The following is a 12,718-nucleotide window of genomic DNA, read 5'->3' on the forward strand; positions in this document are numbered from 1 at the left end:
ATTGGAGAGGAAGGAGGTGGAACCGGAAAAGCAGTAAAACTTGTAAATTAATGCATACGACTACTTTTCAACGCTGGTAATTTGAAAGTTCAAATCTTCTTGGTTACCCTATTTGAATTGACTTCTTTCAAACAACTTGGAAAAGAGAAAAGGATAAAATTTTAAGTTTTCAAACAAGTAAATCTATTTAATCTCTAAAATTTCACTAATAAATAGAGCAATTTTATAATTTAACCAAAGTGAAACAAGAAAATAGTGCTCTTTTCTTAACCTCTCCACTCTACCAACAGTTGAATCCAAAATTAGTCCTGATTTCACATCCAATAATGCGTAATCCTGCTTTTGTAAATAATAATAATAATAAAAAAGAAGTCATTTACCAAAAGGTAAGATGTAAGTGGAAGGGAATTTATTGACATATCAATAATTGAATGAGAAGATAAAGCTTGAGAGGAGAAAAGGGGTAAAAAGGCAACAGTATGAAAACGGAGGCTTATGACAAAAGGCATGAAGAGCGAAAATTTGCTTGAAATTAGAAACTTCTGAGAAATTTATGGTACAAAATTTCAGATACTCAAATGCACATAAAAAGACAAGTATATTTCCCTAATCACACTGAATTATGGTACTAAGTAAACCAAGGACAAGACACAAATTTAGTTCATAATTTATTACATTCCACCACAGCCTTATCACCATTCATCAGCCTCATCCACACCCATTTCATCCTTCCTTTGAAGCACTGTTATAAACCGTCCGTTTGGTTCTCTTCTCTATACTTTATTCAGGAAATAAAAAAGAGAGGAGGAAACAGACAAGGCAGGTCCTTTTTATTCCATTATTTTCCTGAGCCCAGCGACGTGACATTTTATACGACTTCTATAGAATATTAAATAATAATGCTTCACACTCGTGAAACCATGGATCCCCCTCCTCTCCTTGATTGGGCCTAATTTTGGAAACAAGAAAAGAAAGCCCACAAAAAGAAGCAAACCAGGGGGAGAAAAAAGCTTTCTTCTTCATAACCAGACGTTGAAAGCTCGTAATAAGAAGCAAATTTCTACATACATCAGAGAAGATTCCTTTGTAAATTTAACACCGAGCTCTTCTATCTAGTTCCTGAAAAGGAAGAAAAAGTGAAGGTAATTTTTCAGTAAACGAATCTTCTTGTGTAAAATGAGTGTGTCGTCAACCAATCATGACAACCACTTTGATGATGCTGTATCTAAGTTCCTATATGGAGATGTCATGGGCATGCAACGTCAAAAGGAAAGAGACAAGAGGAGCTTAGCTATGAAAGATGTTTGGCTTTGGCAAACCCAAAGTCTAAATGTCATTTCATCTTCATCAACAGTTCTCTTTTATATCTTTACTGTTCAAATTCAACTTTTTCTACAAGCATAATGTGTTTACTGCGAAAACAGAAGATCTAATACTATATCCAATCCGTTCCCTGTAACCGAACATTGGAGAATATGAGAGGGAAAAATGGAAAAATGAAAAGAATAAAATAGAAGCCTTGAGAATTGATAAGATTACAAGGGAACAACCTGCAAAAAAACTTAAATGGCTAGATAGATCCTCGCAGTCACATCTGCAAGGTAGGAAACTACTCTATTAACCAGTTCAACCAAGGAAACTAGACCAATCAAAGTTAGTTACTACAAGAAAGTGGAGGGACTCCCAAACAAAGTCTTTACTTACTTTTCTTTTTTTTCTCAAAGAAACAAACTTAACCCCAGAATCATTGGGGTAACGAACACAAACGGTCAGTAAAAATAACATTCAGATATCAACCAATCCATGTTTTTCTTAAATCTTAATAATCACGAAAAAAAAGGAAGAAAAAAGAAAGAGAGAAACCGGCAACATAACGAGCTACAATATGAGCAGCTTGATTCCTGTCATGGGGACAAAATTAGAAGGAGACGTTTCCCAAGCAACTCGCCAAACAAAGTTTTTCCTCTTTGGTAACATATAATCCCATCTATGGCATATGATGACAGAGAAATCTAGAACTGGTAATATAATACAGATGCACAGTGGCCAGTGCCAATGAAATTAGAGTTACATAAGGTTCCTGTACATGTTCTTTGAAGTTGAATCGCATAGGTGCTTTAGCTTTAGCCTACATAAACCACCCTCAATTCAACCCATCCATAAAAAGGGCATTATTAATCCATTCAAGCTATTTACTTTCATATATCAGCATGAGTTAATGAGCAAAGCCATGAAGTTGAAGCACAACACAAGTTTAATCCCATTTCAATTCCCATGAATACAAAGCCAACATGAGGTGAGCCTCAATGCTCAGACCAGCGAAGTATTACTATTTATAAACATAAACTTTATTCTTTCTGAAGAGAAAGATGCATAACTCACAAGCAAGAGCATTAAGCTTGTTAAGATCTAAAGAAATAGATCTCATTATTATAAACCTACATTATGAAAACCTCCTAAAACAAAATTTCTATATACTACGGAGCATATGGAGAGCACAAACTTGCAACAGACATAGCCATTTAACTAATTAGTACACAAAAATGAAACAAAAAACTGTTATACACACCATTTGATGAGCCATCCAAAGAGAAAATGCTGCATAATGGGTACTTTCTCTAATACTTCCACCTTATACATCTTCAGCAACCCACTATTGACCTTGTTCCAATTAGGCACCCCACTAATATCGTCAAGCAATGGCGAATGCTCTGAAAATGGACCCTTCTTCACCTTCTTTATAAAAGAAATACACGAGAGATAAAGATACTCGTTGGAGAAATTGTCTAGTATATCCTGACTATGAATGGATTTAGGTTTCAGATACTTATGATCTATCAACTGTGATGATCCAAAAATGTACGACAAGAAATGGTAATCATCAAGGCCCCAAACACCATGGGAACCCGCAGGCTCTAAACAATAAACCAATTGCAATTTCCTCATTAAATCAAGGTACTTCACGAAAACCCTAACTACAACAGCAGGGTAATCCTCCTCTTTGATTGTCCCCAATTTAGCCAAGCAATACAACCAGGCTGCGAAATTTGTCTCGTGCCCAGTACCATAGTCGATTCGGCTCGAATTCCCGAAGCTATCAGTGAAATAGGGCACAATTTCCACGGTGGCTGAATGAAGATCCTCGGGGAGAAATCGAAGCATAAGAGAATCGCTGTTTTCCACCATCTGCGCATGCCATATCCGATAAGAAAGGTTTCCATATCGAGACGCCATACGCGCCGGTGGAATATCGTCGATCCATTGAATCAGAGTATCAAGAATAGAGACAATGGAATTAACGGTGTCAGATTGGTAGCAAGGATCAGAAATTTTCCGACCTCGAGTTGATTCGGAAAGAGCAACTATGAAACCAAGAAAATTTCTTCCGGATTCGGAATCGTGGAATTGGCGTATATCATCGGGAGAATGGATTCTTTTAGAAGGAGCTTGGAAATGGTAAGGGGGAGAGACGACAGAGACTCTTTGAGGCTGAGGGACCGGAGAGAGGATTATGGATTGACTAGGTCGGTTGTTGACCGGAATATTGGGCGACGGGGTGGGACGATGAGTCGGTGGCGGGAAATTGTTCGGAGCGTGGAAATTAGGCGAAGGGACAGGTAATTCTGGGGATTTAGAGTCTTTGGATTGCATTTTCTGGAAAGAATTTGACGGGATATGTTCTTTGGAGAGGACGAAATTGGAGTTTCAGAAGAACGGGGAATGTCGGAAAATTGTGGGTTCTTCGCCGGATCTTTGAGTACGTCAGCTCTATAGCTAATGGCGGAAGCCCAAGGAAATGTCGGGTACAATCTCGACGTAATTCACTTGAAAATTTTTCGGTTTTTTAATTAAAAAAAGAGAACTAAATTATGACATTAGGAAAATCACATTTTCATTTAAAATTTTAAATTATACACTTTAAGATCCATTGGATAATACACTTTTTGTTATTTGCTTTCCATTTTTAAAGTATTAAAAAAAAGTTTATTATTGTTTTTTCTAAGTTTTTTTTTTTTTTTTTACTTTTGTTCTTTTTACCATTTTTTAAAGAAAAGTTTGATTTGGTTTCAAATTTTTGAAACCATTCAAATTTTGACTTTTTTTTTTTTAATATTGGTAGAGATAAAAAAAAAAAAAAAGACTACGTGGAAGTCTACTAGTTTAATTTTCAAAATAACTTAAAACTAAAAAATAAGTATAGTTATTGATGGCACAAATATATCGGGTAGACCATTTTTGCTCATCCAACCCGATCCTATGTTTTAAATGTGTTAATATAGAAAATAGACAAGAGAACCGGTGTTGGTGCGGTAACATCTAATTAGTTCAACTAAGCATAAAAAGGGTTGCTTGCGACTAAGGCGATTGACGTGGGAATATTTATATAAGGCTCGTTGTTTAACTCTTACTTGGAAGATGTGCAACATTCGTGGTGTCGAAATAGGTATGACCCTCAAGCTTGCAAAGTCTTATGTCGATTTAGGGTATCAAGGCAAACTTTCCTTAATGAGACCTACAAAACTGTGTAGAGTTCATAATCCCGTTGAACTTTGACATTGTCTGGGCAACCATTAACTATTATCTAACACTTCTCTTACTTTTAGTTCTTGAATTTTAATTTGTTTATTTTCAAACCAAATCTATAAATTGATTTTCATATCTATTCAAATTCAAAAAACAAAGCACAAGTTTTAAAGTACTCTTTTTTATTAAGGTTTATAAGACACTTACAAAGAGACGGTGACAAAGAAACTCTACTAATAATGTTTACAACTTTCAAAATAAAAACCAAAAAATCGTGGGTGCTTTATAATTTAGTAGGAAGAGACTTGAACTTAAGTTTAAGGAGACAATAATACAGTTTTATCATCGAACTAGTTGCTAATATATATTTTATTTTAATATTTTAAAAAATATATCATATATAAAAACATAAAGTTGAGAGGAATTAAACTCTCGAAACTTATACTAAATTTGTTAATATGTATATAAATACTTAAATCAATATAAAAATAAATGTGAAGCACGATAGCATAGACCCAAAACACGAGTATATCCAATCCACAATTTTTTCCATTGAAACATCAATCAACAATAAATAAGAGTGAGAACTTAAAATGCATATTATATCTTCAAAGCAAATAGAAAGTATATTGATGAAAAGAAAAACTATAAATTATAAATTATAAAATAAATAAGAAGAAAAAAAGAAAAACAAATCATATCAATACGTTGTCGTTTGACATTGTCATCGTATAATATATTCTCTTTCTCCCAAAGTCTCAAACCAGAGGCGAACAAGTGGAAGTGATCGGATTAAACAACGCCGGAAGCAGATATTTCCGCCCATTACCGCCGTTCGCATTGTAACTCGCTCCGGTGGTTCGGTCCACCAGAACCTCCCCAGGGTACCCTGGAAAAGCTCCTTTCCCAAATATTCCGGTGCATGCCGTCGCCGCCTCGAGCGGTGCTTCCTTGGAGCCTTGATAAAACCCATTCCCGAACGGGTTCGTCGCAGTACCGGCAAGAAGAGTCGCCAAGTTTATTATAACGCCGTCCATTCCCACATCTTTATTCGGTGGCAGTAACGGTGGATTCTGAGGACCATACACCGGCCGGTGAAACGGCCAAGCACACTGCCCTGGACATTGTGTTGCTGAATTACCCACCCAAATATACGCAAATTTGTACCTGTTCCCCTTAATCGGAGCTCCGGCTAAAACCCCATGAGACCCACATTTGTTAAAACAGAATCCGTTTACGGTAACATCCGCCGCCGTTAAAACCACATTGATAGCATATTTCTGCCTGCCTCTGGAAGCCAGAGAAAGAATATGACGATCGGTTAGAGATTTTCCAAGGGAATATTTGGGGTCAAGAATCTGTGATCCCAACGAGAGAGTAAGACGAGAGGATTTTGATTTCTTAGCAAGCTTATAAAATCTGTTAATCGCATTCCACCAAGTGGAAACAGAGGGATGAGGGGAAATGATTGATTTGGAAGAAGAAGAAGAAGAAGAAATGGAAGTGATGAAATCGAGAACAATGGATTTCTGAGAAGGATTGAAATTGCCATACCAAATGAGATTGATGGTTACGTTACCGGAGAGAAGAGGGCCGCCGTGGTATTCAAAGGGGAAGGAGTCGAGATCAAGAGGTTGGTCGGCGAAGGCGAGGTTACCGGCAACGGCGACGGTGAAGGTGGCGGAGATGGAGTGAAGAGAGGAAGAGAGTAAAAGGAGAAGAAGGAGAGTAATGGAGGACATGATGGATGGTTGGAAGGAATAAGGTGAAGAGAAATGTAAGGGAAGAAAATGGGTATTTATTGGAAGAGGGAAAGGAGAAGGAAGAGGTGTGATAGTGCGGCGCATGATGGATTTTGATTTTATGAGTCTAATTTATTTTTTTTCGTTGCAACTAATTCTATTTCAATTATTTGTTAATTTATTTATTGCTAAACTTTGTGCTACCTACACACCCTTTGTTTTTTTAAATTATTAGTTAATTTATAATATATATAGGTTGTTGTTAACAACATTTATTGCTTTTATTTGTGGGTTTTTTTTTTAAAAAAAAAAAAAAAGTAATTGAGGCAAATCTTATTCAAGGCCATTAGATGTGTGGAATCTAATGATGTGTTTAGGTCAAAACTTTAGTTATAAAGTTATATGGAAGATTTAATTGATATTTTTAAGAATGTTGATTAATTGTCTTATCTATTAAGCATTGCTCATGTGGATTTCTTTGACATTTAAAGAGAAGGGATAAACATTATTAGGTTTCTTCCCTTTTTAATTCACCAATAATTTAAAAGTCTTGCAAGTTTAAATGGAAATCAAACTTTATACAATAAGGTTAGGTTGGACTGAGTGTCTAGTTTTAAAAGGCATAAAGGTAATGCAAGCCGTCCAAGGTAAATGGTAGGAAAAATTGAAGACTTTTGATCCGCTAAAACGTTAACAAAATGTGTTAGTGCATATTGTCTATATATGATATGCGTGAAAATAAAAAACTCCTAGATCATAATTAACCTTCTTCCTTAGTCTTAAAAAAATATACTTCATAAATGTTTGTTGTATCATCTCTCAGTAAATTAACAATCTCCAAGCAATTACATTCAACCAAAAGATTTGAGATGTAGAACGAGGAAATACTCTCAAATCTAAAATAAAATGTCATACAACTCCAAGGAGGTTTACCTTATTTGCATTAAGGTACGGATTTCAAACCATGTACAAAGCTTAAATGGTCTTGAGGCACCAAAAATTTAGACTACTCGAGTTACGTTGGACATAAGAGTACCACAAGAAATATCAAATTGATGTAGTCCTAGAGAAAGACGACATCATAATCTTTTTTCATGTTAAGGTTTATGGAATTTCATTAGTCGAGTTATTAAACTAATTGTTAATACGTACGTCTATTAATATAATCAAACTTATTTTTTTATATATATAACTTTATTTCATTGAAATTTTTGAGTTTAGGAAGATGATGAATATAATATTGTTGTTGCAATAAAATCGGTGTACACACTAACATAAATCGACCCAAAAGTAAAAAAATCACAAGGAAAAAAAACTTAGACTTATCCGTTCAATTTGTAATACTTAAATACATGTCTAACTTGGTTCATTCTATTATCTTTATGCACAATTCATTTCCACCACTTAAAAATAATAATAACATTATAAAAATAAATAAAAAGTTACAAAATGACAAATTATAATTATATAATTCGGTGAGATGTAAAAAGATACCTATTAACTCATGCCCAAAAGATAATTTCTTTCCAAAAATGCATACAAATAATTTACGTATGAATCAAATATACTTAAAAGAAAACTACCAAATGCCAAATAATTAATAATAAATCCATTGAACAAACAAATGAATAATGAATACAATAAATCTTCCAAGTGTAGATAGCAAACAAGAGTACAACAAGCAAAAATGGTGGGGTAGAACAGCGACGGAAGCAGATATTTCCGGCCATTCTGACCAATTCGCATTGGTAACTCCCCTCCGGTAACGGAATCAAGTTCCCCCGGAAATAATCCAAGATAAGAATCATTGGCAAAGATTCCGGTACGGTACAGGCCGATGCTGCCTCTACCAGATCAGCCTCCTTATTGGGGCCTCGATAAAATCAATTTCCAAAAGGGTTAGTTGGTATAGTTCCGGCAAGAAGAGAGCATGCTGCAGACAAGTGAATTAGAGGCCGTCCATGTCAATTACGTCATTGTTAAGCGAAACCAACGGCAGAATCTGGGGACTGTACAAGGGGTGGTGAAAGGGACAAGTGGGTTTTGTTGGGTACTAATGAAGTTAGCTTGGGGTGCAAGTTTGTTAACAGCAAAATGGTAATGGAGAAAAAAAAAATGAAATGAAAAGTTGGGACTGAGGTAGAGATAATCTGTTATTACTTTAATTTGAAAGTTGTGTTGGGACCTGAGACAAACCATTGAAGAAATAATTTAGTGGAAGGGTGGGGAAGGGGAAGGGGAAGGGGAAGGGGAAGAACACAGTAGGAGAATGTCTAATTCAGCCACAGCTGTATATATTTTATTGTCAAACCCTATATTTTGCTTTTTCATCATTTTCATTATTACGTTCCAAATTTAATTTTGTAATAATACTATGCCCTCAAAACCAAAACTTCAACCCATTATAAGTTATATTATTGCTCCTATTACAACTTTACTTCCATAAGTTATCAATTTGTATTTGAGGCGTAGACTATTTTAATTTGAATAGAAAATAATAAATATTATAACAAATAATTAGAAAACAATAAAGATAAAACGGTTAATATCGTAGCAAATAGTAAGTTAATATAACTAATGTTGATTAAGAAGTAATGTTTATTGTAGCAAAGATGTGATTGTTATAGTTTTACATAGTTCTTATCTCAAACACTTCTTTGTGGACGGTTTGAAGATGGGAATAAAATCAAATTTATATTAACTTTTAAAATTGGAGTCCAAGCCGAACAACAAAATACAAGACTCAAAACAACGACTTGATGATTGTAAGAGCGGGGGTACAACCACTTCATTGTAACCATACTTTATTTAAAATAAAACATGATTTAATACATATTGCACTATGCGCTGTACCCCGCTAGCCTTACGTAAATCCGTCGGTGTCAATAGTAAAGTGTTTTTTAATAATATCAAAATACTATAAAATAAAACTATTGAACACTACGAAATTAACTAGTTGTTGAAGGTGATTCTTAAAGTTGGTTGTCAAGATGGATGCTAAGAGACTCTGAATTGGCCTATAGAAGATGATTATCGAAACCAATCAACGAAGGTGTCATTGGCGCCGAAGGTGGTCTTTTTTTTTAAGTTCACCACCTAAAGTGAAAGTGATTATCAAAGTGAGTTAGGTCGGTTAGTATATATCAATTACCACTAAGTGGTAATATATATATATATATATATATATATATATATATATATATATATATATTTCTATTTAATTTTATTTCCATTTTAGACATTTATTTATTTGGTACGCGTTTTCTTTTCTTTTTATGTTTCGTTTTAAAACTTTTTTATTTTTTAATTAGAATTTGGTTTTTAGTTTAGAATGCAAAATTGAAAAATTTAACAATAAAGAACTTGGCTCACAAATATTAAGGATTTAGAACAAGTTGACAAATTAAAAATAGTGATTTATATGGATATATATATATATATATATATGGAAATTAAAATAAATAATTGAATTATTGACTTTAGTTTGTAGTTTTCCACACCTGGCTGTGGCTTGGCTACAAGTAGATGGTAATAGAGCGCCGCAGCATTACGCGTTATCTTGCTGTCTCTCGCACATCATTCTCCTCCTTGTTCTCTCCCCATAAATAAACCCTTTTTCCCTTTCTCAACTCATCTCTCTATCATTTCACAATGTCTTCTTCTTCTTCCATTTCCCTTCTTCTCATTCTCTTCTTCTCACTCTCTTTTTCCCTTCACTTCTTCTCCTCCTCCGCCGCCAGAAACCCATCTTTCCTCTTCCATTCCCACGGCGGACCTCTTCTCTCCGGCAACATCTCCCTCACTCTCATTTGGTATGGCAATTTCAACCCTTCTCAGAAAGCCATCGTCATCGATTTCCTCTCTTCCCTTTCTTCTTCCAAATCTATTCCCCCAAACCCCTCTGTTTCCACTTGGTGGAACTCTGTTCTCAAATATCATACCATTTCCAATTCCAAACCTCTTTCTCTTTCTTTAGCCTCTCAAATCCTCGACCCCAATTACTCCCTTGGCAAATCCCTTACCAATTCCCACATTCTCTCTCTCGCTTCTAAAGGCGGTCACAGAAATTCAATCAATCTCGTCTTAACTGCCGCCGATGTTACTGTCGACCGATTCTGTTTCAACAGATGCGGCTCCCATGGATACTCTCACGGAGCTCCCATTAATGGGAAGTCCTACAAATTCGCTTACATTTGGGTGGGGAATTCCCAAACCCAATGTCCGGGTTACTGCGCTTGGCCTTTCCACCAACCATTGTACGGTCCACAGACTCCGCCGTTGGTTGCGCCTAACAATGACGTTGGGATGGACGGCCTTGTCATTAACCTTGCTGCTCTTCTCGCTGGAACTGCCACCAACCCTTTTGGGAATGGGTTCTATCAGGGCCCTAAGGAGGCTCCGGTAGAGGCAGCGTCGGCCTGTACCGGAATCTTTGCGAAGGGTTATTATCCCGGATTTCCTGGGGAGCTTCTTGTGGACTCGGTTACCGGTGGGAGTTACAATGCGAACGGTGGGAATGGGCGGAAATATCTTCTTCCGGCGGTGTTTGATCCCACCACTTCTGCTTGTTCTACTCTCGTTTAATGCTTAAACAAACGGCGTATTCGATCATCGGCATTTCAAGATCAATTAGATTCATTCGTTTATTCATTTTAAGGACTTTTTTTTTTTTTTGGTATATTTGGTTCATACTGCAGACGTTATTATTATTTGTAAATGGTAAGTTAACCACAATTTTATTAATTAACTTTAAATAAAAACTCATTCAAATTCAAATCTCAAGTTCTTATTTTAATGTTTTCCTAATTTTGTCGATAAAAAGCTTAGCTCCATTCGACTTTTTGTTTGTGTATATTAAATCTCTAACTGCCAAATGAAAATGAACCTTACTTTAATTAATATAGGATATTAGTTGAATTCAGAGATATTTGAATGAGCAAGAACAATATGATTTCATGATAAGATTATGAGAAGAAAACAAAATTTGTACACATAAAGTTAGAATTACGAATTTGCTTTTATATGTTCGAGTTTAGTACATTAATTTATACTAATGATTAAGTCTTAAGGAGATTTTTAGGAAAAGAAAAGGAAGGAAAAGGAAGTAAAATAGTCATTTCCAGATTTGGTGTAAAGAAGAAGGGAAGGGAAATTAATAAGTTTAATCTCATCTTCCTTATTAATCCTTCTCTTTATTCCTCTATTTCTTCATCAAAAGTTGTGTTATTATTATTATTTTAAATTACAAATATTATTATTATTATTATTTTAATACTATATTTAAAAATAAAGTTGTCTCATGAAATGAAAGCTCGTCAATTGTAGGTCATTATGCGCGATAATTCGTGATTGTCACGTGTGTCCCATTGAATAGCATGCATGACCTTTTTTTTTTTTGTTTTTGTTTTCATTATTATATATATATATATATATGTGCATTATCTTGATATAGGATGTAATTGACGTTCACCGTTTAACTACATTAAAAAAAAACATTTGTTTCTCACATTTCGTTTCAATGCTATTGTGTTAGTCGTCGTTTTTCTAAATCAATTGTTAACGATACGCAATTTTCCAATATTGCACTTAGAACACAATTTAAATAAAATATATGTAATTTTAAGGTCATGTAACGCATCAATTAATTTTTTTGGCACATAAAGGTTGTGTATAAAACGTTCAAAATTGACCTCGTATTTACGAAAACTAATGAATCATGTTTTCCGATAAAAAATTTAAATTTCAGTAAATAAAATACAAATATTTGTATATTGAATTTACAATGCGAATTAAAAAAAAAAATATTTGTACAAATTTTAAAAAATAATAATAATAATTTTTTTTTACCACGATCCATTCCACTTATTTATTCTCCAAACAGGATTATAATCATAATCTCTCATGTTCCTTCCCACTTAATATTATCCCAAACAATGATTATTATAATCATTTCATTTTCATAATCTTCCATTTTTCTTATTTCTTTCCTTCCCCCGAACACCCTCCAAATAGATTTATATTTGAAGTTCTTCCTCTAACACTTGTTTGGAGTTAGGTGCAACATTGATGACTATGGCTCTCAATGATGCATAGTGCGATAATACTAATTGATTTTGTTTTGAAGCAATCTTCAAGCTCCCATAGTTGGACAATTTCTCGTACAACTTACATCAATCTCAACTTTTCTTTGGGCTTTACCCGGCCCAACTATCATGCTTTCCGGTACCAGCCCATTAATGTGTGCACTCTCTACACGCTTCTGGGCTTGACCCGATCCATTGGACAATAACCTAATAGTTCAAAATCTTACCTCCACCCAAAACATAGAAATTCAACAAGTCTCGGGTTCAAATTCTTCCGTCTCAAGTTGTACTAGAAAATCTTAATTAATTTTTATGGTCTTTATTGCTCTTAGATAAGAGTTCCTCTGTATAATCTTTTGTTTGGTAGAA

The 12,718-nt window shown here is 34.7% G+C and overlaps 3 protein-coding genes across 6 annotated transcripts; 1 reads left to right on the plus strand and 2 right to left on the minus strand.

Annotated features, from left to right (window-relative positions):
- Positions 1-508: 508 nt before the first annotated feature.
- On the minus strand, positions 509-3,841 carry LOC127149018 (uncharacterized). Of its 4 annotated transcripts, none has more exons than XM_051083601.1 (3): positions 2,570-3,840; positions 1,551-1,594; positions 509-1,119 (listed from the first exon to the last, which is right to left on the minus strand). In XM_051083601.1, coding segments are annotated over exons 1-2 (1,083 nt in total). In that variant the 5' UTR covers positions 3,652-3,840; the 3' UTR covers positions 509-1,119; positions 1,551-1,593. The 4 variants fall into 4 exon arrangements, with proteins under 4 accessions (XP_050939558.1, XP_050939556.1, XP_050939557.1 ...); XM_051083600.1 differs by lacking the exon at positions 509-1,119 and adding an exon at positions 1,140-1,453; XM_051083599.1 differs by lacking the exon at positions 1,551-1,594.
- Positions 3,842-5,055: 1,214 nt separating this feature from the next.
- On the minus strand, positions 5,056-6,356 carry LOC103503693 (protein EXORDIUM-like 1). The gene has a single exon (XM_008467991.3). The coding sequence runs from the start codon at positions 6,264-6,266 to the stop codon at positions 5,283-5,285; it is 984 nt and encodes a 327-aa protein (XP_008466213.2). The 5' UTR covers positions 6,267-6,356; the 3' UTR covers positions 5,056-5,282.
- Positions 6,357-9,887: 3,531 nt separating this feature from the next.
- LOC103503698 (protein PHOSPHATE-INDUCED 1-like) lies at positions 9,888-11,042 on the plus strand. Its single transcript, XM_008467999.3, has one exon. The coding sequence runs from the start codon at positions 9,918-9,920 to the stop codon at positions 10,848-10,850; it is 933 nt and encodes a 310-aa protein (XP_008466221.2). The 5' UTR covers positions 9,888-9,917; the 3' UTR covers positions 10,851-11,042.
- The last annotated feature ends 1,676 nt before the right edge of the window (positions 11,043-12,718 follow it).

This window comes from Cucumis melo, chromosome 4 (genome assembly GCF_025177605.1).
Source record: "Cucumis melo cultivar AY chromosome 4, USDA_Cmelo_AY_1.0, whole genome shotgun sequence".
In the NCBI taxonomy this organism is placed as follows: Eukaryota; Viridiplantae; Streptophyta; class Magnoliopsida; order Cucurbitales; family Cucurbitaceae; genus Cucumis; species Cucumis melo.

Coding starts and splice junctions, on each gene's coding strand:
- LOC103503693 (XM_008467991.3), bottom strand. CDS start 6,266: ATGTCCTCCATTACTCTCCTTCTTCTCCTTTTACTCTCTTCCTCTCTT.
- LOC127149018 (XM_051083598.1), bottom strand. CDS start 3,651: ATGCAATCCAAAGACTCTAAATCCCCAGAATTACCTGTCCCTTCGCCT. Junction 1,454..2,569: donor TTTGGATGGCTCATCAAATG/GTGTGTATAACA, acceptor GTTCGGTTACAG/GGAACGGATTGGATATAGTA.
- LOC103503698 (XM_008467999.3), top strand. CDS start 9,918: ATGTCTTCTTCTTCTTCCATTTCCCTTCTTCTCATTCTCTTCTTCTCA.